Raw genomic sequence first — 6,491 nt, 5'->3', positions numbered from 1 at the left:
TAATGATTGGATGCATGGTTTGATTGGCACTTAAAAAAAACTTGTCAATATTTGCTTGTCTATTAATTGTTGATCTTGACCACAGGCACTTGTCTTAGATTTTTTTCTTTGTGATATATTAAGATATAAAGAGAGAAAAATCTGAGACATGTGCCTGTGATCTTGACATATGGCCTAGTTACCTCAACATCAACTGTTTATTTGCACAGTCACCCTTTCCCAACCAAATATTGATAAAGATCTGGTTTACAACTCAAAAGAATTTGCCTGCAAACAAAAAAGTTCCCAAAATTTCACTCTACTTATAGAATTGCAACCTTGACCTTTGATTCAAAAATCGATACAGTCTCATTTTTAACATGTTAAGCGAAGTTGATATGGTTTAAAGTCACACAAGTTTACATCAACTTAATCTGTCTATTGCTGCTGAGACCTTTTCCTTTGACCTAGTGACCTCAAAATCAAAGGAGTTCTTCATCCCCAATGAATCTGGAAAATAAATGTGTGTCTCAACAACATGTTATTCTTTAAATCTCCAAATTATAGAAAATGCTGTGTTTTTTTAAACAGACTATCATAAATCTGCGATAACTACAACCCACCCTCAATGATAAAGCACATTAAAATATAACAAAAGAGGTTCGTAGGAACACATGGTGAAGTTGAACTCATTTTTCAAGGCCACCTTTCACTTTTAAATCTGGCTGAGCAGTAAAACAAATGTACAAAAAAGTCTATTCAATAACAACCAGTTAAAGAAAGCATGATGGCCTCATAAGTATCCTTTGGCTTTTAATGGCTTAGTCCAACAAAATTCAATTCCGGAATACATTCAAATGTATATTTTATTGCAAATTATGGCTAGAAATATATCATATAGATATTAGATTCATTAGATATTTGTTACAAATATACTGCACACCAGGAAATTGTCATGCAGTCTTATTTTCCTAAAATGGAAATACATTACTTGATTGTCTTCAGTACTGCCTTTTCCCTTTTTGTATGTTTTAGTTGCCTATAACAAGTTTGTTGGTCTCGAAATATTTTAATTATTTAGATAAAAGCTTACACTAAAATAGCAAACATGAAACTAAAACAAATGTTTTCTGGTTAAAATTATTCTAATAATGAATATAAAAATACAACAACAGTAGCAACAGATCCATCATTGATGTGTGTTTCTGCAGATTCATTTTAATTCATGGAAACCCATTTTCATGGAATTAATGAGTATATGTGAATCTCAAGTTTCAGTTAACCTTATGATATTCAAGTAAAAAATCTCTTTTTGTCTGAGATGTCAAATGCTTAAATAATGTTGTATGTGACTTTGAAATTACAAGGAAATGCTATTTGCCTTGATGGCAAACATAATGACATTGACAATTGTGTTACATTTAAGATGTCCAAACGCTTGATGTTAAAACATTTTGTAGTGTTTGATCCGCCTCTCATAACAGACTATGTAAAAATACAGTGAAAACAACAAAGCAGAGCATATATGTGGAGCATATCATATGTAAATTGAGATCATTTATTTTCAGTTTGTTCATATAGATTTGACACAAATTTGACATTAATTCATTATATGCTTATGTGTAAAAACCCCAAATTATAACCTGAAATGGATCACATTTGTTAGCGACATTGTAAATTCAATATAAGTGATCACACCAAAAATCTAGTACAGAAATTAAAATTTAAACCTTGCTAATGACTAAAAAAAGCTTGAAAGAAGCAACTTCATAGCTTTGCAAGATACTTTAAGATAAAGAAATAAAAAAACACACTAGATATTCCTCCTTCATGTGTGATGATATATATATAAACTTTTGATTGTACAAAAATAGATGGCACATGATTGCACACTTATGAACTTTATATTGTAAATTGATTAACATTTCTATGAAATGATAGCTTTTAGAAATGATTTTGTAAAATATTGTTTCTTTTTATGCAAGTTTCAAGTTCTTCTGAAAATAAGCAAACCAGTACTTACAACAATAGTAGTTTAAAGTTTGACCTACTTGTTTTCTAAAATTTGAAGTTTTCTATATATTTTATTTATGTCATCAATAGACCATTTCAATATAATTATACTTATATTTCTGTCATAAAAAATTTACATGTGAAGTAAAAACTTGTCAAAGACAGCAGCCATATAATTTAGTATGCCAGACATGCATTTTGTATGCATAAATCTCATTAGTGACTTTAAAATTTAGGACTGTTTGAAGGCTCTGGAACAAATAAGCATGACATAAAATGGCTATATCAAAATTTATCCATTTTAATCAGTAAACATTAAGATATACATAACAATAATATTAACTGTAATACTCATGTAACATATTTGTTTTTTATATTATTTTCATTGTGATATTCATACATAACAATTATATACTATGTAACAATGTTTTTTTTTATCTCATTTATTATTTTCTCTTTATAAAAACTAAATGAATCTTATTATATGAAACTTCATCATGATAACCATGGTACAACAAGATAAATGATACAAAATGCTGACTTGTAATTTATACATGCAATAAGCCTGTGTCTGCAACAGTTAGGCAATGAAATGCACTGACTATGTAAAAATTAAAGTTTACTACTTGACTGTAAATTTAGATACTTTAATTCTATACATGCTAAGACTAAACATTAATAAATTAAATTAATCATTAAAGTTTTAAAATATTTTTAAAAAAAAATCATAAATTTTCAATTGTCAACAAATTTCAACATGATCAATAAAAATACAATAAAGTTCTTGTAGAAATAGCACTTTGAAATACCAATCATAAATTATGCAGTAACAGATAGAGAAAAACTTAATAAAATTAGTCTAATACTATCACAAGTCTAAATAAGAACATTGGTATATGGAATGAAGTTTATCAAACTTGGTATGTGGTTGACGAAACATTTCCTCCATGTCCGGTCCAGTTGGTGTGTATGAACTCCCCTGGGTTGTCAAGTAACTCGTAGGTGTGGGCACCAAAATAATCTCTTTGTGCCTAAAAATATGAATACATTACCAATTAATTGTTAAGGTGGTACCAAACACTAAAACTAATTTGGGTCGCTTAATTTATATAAAAAAAAATTAACAAAATATTTACTTTAGCCCAGAAACAAATTTGTATGATTTACTGTTATCATATAACAAAATATAAATGTGGTGATAATTATCTATTTCTAAGATAATTAGGTTACAGTTCAGATATTCAATAAAGATGTTCTTAAAAAGTTCCTGCCGTCAATTGTGTATTTAACAGTATGAAATTCAGTTTTACTGGTAATGTTGAATTCAGGAAGTAAGTGGCAGCCCATTCCTTATTAATACCATTTTGATTATGGATATGAAGGTAGCAAGTAGCCAATCAAAACATTCTTTATAATTTAAATAAAATACCTGTAACATGTTAGCTGGTAGTCTTGCAGATCTATAACCATCAAAGAAAGCTAATGCTGTACTGAAGGCAGGAGTAGGTACACCTAATGTAACAGCTGTTGCTACAACTTTACGCCATGAAGTCTAAAATATAAATCTCAATGAAAATCAAAATTAATAAGTCTAAAATGCTTTTCATAGTTAACAAGTTTTCTAAAATAATTGTAATGGGGGTTAAAACACACTACTTATACTATCTGATGGTTGCTGGCTGACTTTGAAAATTGAGCTTAAGGAAGAAAACATAATAACAAATTAAGGTGGGATAAACCATATTGCGCCATTCTTTCCCCCCAACATTCATTCATTCATTTTGACCTCTACTCAAATATTCTAATGAAATCAAATGAATTGTCTCTCAGACCAGAAAACCTCCAACATAGAGTTGGATTATAAATATATTTTTTCATCAATCATTCATTAAAAACATAACTAGTAAAATTTTTGTAAAACATTTCTTCCATGTTGTCTATTTATGATTTTTTTTTATTGTAAATATGTTTTTTTCAATGAATGAATTTTTTTCATCTTCTTGTTACTTTTATTTCTCTGCATCTATTTAAACATATGCCATATAGAATCTCACATTCATAAAATTAGATAATAACAAAAAGTGTATGATTATATGAATTAAACAAAGATCTTGGTATAGCTCTGTTCAGCCCTGAACACAATTTCAGCAAACAGGACTTTCTATAGCATGGCTCAACCTCAAACAGAATATTTTATTGCATGGCCTTACCTGACATTTCTGTATTTCTCCTTTAAAGAAATCATCCAGCAATAAGTTACTTAGGTCTGGCTTCTTGTCGAATGCTTGTTTAATATTTCCTAAGAATACACTACAAATAAATGTTGTTTTCATTTATAAAGTTTCTTGAAAGTCATGAATAAAAATTATTAATGCACAAATGAATATTGACCCTATTACGTTCTTTAACTAATATAATTGGGAAGAATAAAATGTTTTAAGATTAAGAAAATCGTGAATTGGGATATTGTAAGAGACTAAGAGATTAGGCTATGAAAATAACAAAGATAATCAGAATTTATTAATTTGCAAAAGGGAGATAATAGGAATCCTTTTCTAAACCAAACATGAAATTTTGTTAATTATCTCCCTTACTTAACTTTTTTGTTTTTTAATGTAAAATTCTAAACAGTCTAAAATTCCACAATTAAAATCAATAAATAAGATAGAAGATAACCTACCTTCTGATAATACAACCTCCTCCACATCAATGCTATACCTCCCATGTTAAGTTTCCAATTCAATTCTTTAGCAGCCTCCCTCAACAACATAAAACCCTGGGCATATGATACTATCTTGGAAGCATATAATGCCTAAAAAATAAAAAATAAAAATTTTCATTCACATTTTAGTGAGGGCTATTCCAGAAAAAAATGTACGGGGGGGGGGGGGGGGGGGGGGGGGGACAATTGTAATTGAGAATTACAGTGTGATAAGTTGCTCTGATACCGATCACCCATATATAATTAATACAATGTGCCTTCCAATCCCCCCCCCATACATTTTTTTCTGGAATAGCCCTGAATTAAAAATGCAATATTTATGTTAGAAATGTTTATGCATAGATATTATCAGGTTTTCACCATATGGATAAAATTTCTGCGATGGGTATTTAGACTTTGTATTGATCTAAAGAAAAGTGCATACTGCATTGAGCAACAAGTATTTTACAATTCATTATATGCTGAAAACTTTTATCCATTTGAGGTATTGATTCAAGTGTAAGACAGTTTTTTTCTAAAAAAAATTAAGTTTACTGTGTCATTGACAATGAGTCAAAACTTTGATGTTTTTTATATCACCAAGTCATATACATCAGAAAGCTATGATATGGAATCTTATTCACAGCTGACAAAATTGCACACAATAATTAAGTTTTGTTTGTAAAAAGTGGTAAAATAGAATAATGTGTTCACAGTAATCAGTGTGAATTGTTACCAAAATACATGTCAGTCAAATTTAAATGAATAGGTGAAAATTATAAGAAGTCAGAAAAGAGGAAGTCTACAATACCTTATTCTTAGAAAAATTACTTCCTCACGCTATCCATCTTTCACACTCAGTGAACAAAGAAATCAAAACCATAGTTGTAAAAAGTTTCAATCAAATGAATGCCTGATTTATTGTATTGTAAATGTGACCTTAAGATCATGGTAAACTCTACCTTCAACAAAATCTTTAACCCAACTGATATCCAATGCACACATCAGAAATCATAATGGCCCCTATCAAAAATTGTTTTAACAACACAGTAACTTACATATTTGATATCATTAATAAATTCTTTTTTATCCCCAGTATATTTGGTAGTTGCTGGTCCTTTGATTTGTTTACTAGCTTCAATTCTCTCCCCTTGCATGGCTGAAAGACATCTGGCAAATACAGCTTCAGCTAAAAAAATTAGAAAAAAGATAATAAAATACATTTTATTTTTAAGGTTCAATACGTAAATTAGATTACTGGTCTTCATCTTGAAATATTTTTATTGTCTGGCAATCAGACACTATCTATTGACTAAATATATTATCGTACCAGTATTAAGCATTATGGTACAAAAACATGGTTTAAAGCATTTATTGTGTGCAATAATAATCAGACACTATCTATTCATTCTCATACTTGTATATTTTATTTGTTTGTGCAGTTTTCATCAATTTTAGATAATCTGGTAATTTGATTGTTTGTATCGTTTTTAACTCTTTAATTTGGAAGAAGATTTTGAGCAAACGTTAGGTCATCAAATCCAATCAAAACTAAAGGGACTGATTCAGAAATTGTTTCTTTTTTATTTGTTTCAACATGAAATTGAACTTTAAAGCTGTAACAAAAAGATAAATGTTTTTAATCATAGTATTAATGCCAGTGAATAGGACTAGAATCAATGTTGCTTTTTGTTGCTTTTTTCACCAAACATAAACAATTGTCCATTAGTTTGGTTTAAGGTGGTACCTAACACTACAGGGAGATAACTCTGTAAAATCAGCTAAACGTTTTAATTAC

At 29.1% G+C, this 6,491-nt stretch overlaps 1 protein-coding gene across 1 annotated transcript in view; it reads right to left on the bottom strand.

Moving 5' to 3' along the window:
• Positions 1-827: 827 nt before the first annotated feature.
• LOC139500343 (6-phosphogluconate dehydrogenase, decarboxylating-like) overlaps positions 828-6,491 on the bottom strand; it is a 20,772-nt gene continuing 15,108 nt past the window's right edge. Inside the window, 6 exon segments of the mRNA XM_071289086.1 lie at positions 828-3,023; positions 3,422-3,544; positions 4,203-4,302; positions 4,673-4,693; positions 4,695-4,804; positions 5,752-5,961. Of these exon segments, the coding sequence (XP_071145187.1) occupies positions 2,904-3,023; positions 3,422-3,544; positions 4,203-4,302; positions 4,673-4,693; positions 4,695-4,804; positions 5,752-5,961 (684 nt within the window). The 3' untranslated portion in view covers positions 828-2,903.

This window comes from Mytilus edulis, chromosome 13 (assembly GCF_963676685.1).
Source record: "Mytilus edulis chromosome 13, xbMytEdul2.2, whole genome shotgun sequence".
Classification (NCBI taxonomy): Eukaryota; Metazoa; Mollusca; class Bivalvia; order Mytilida; family Mytilidae; genus Mytilus; species Mytilus edulis.
This window is presented reverse-complemented; position numbering and strand designations above follow the sequence as displayed.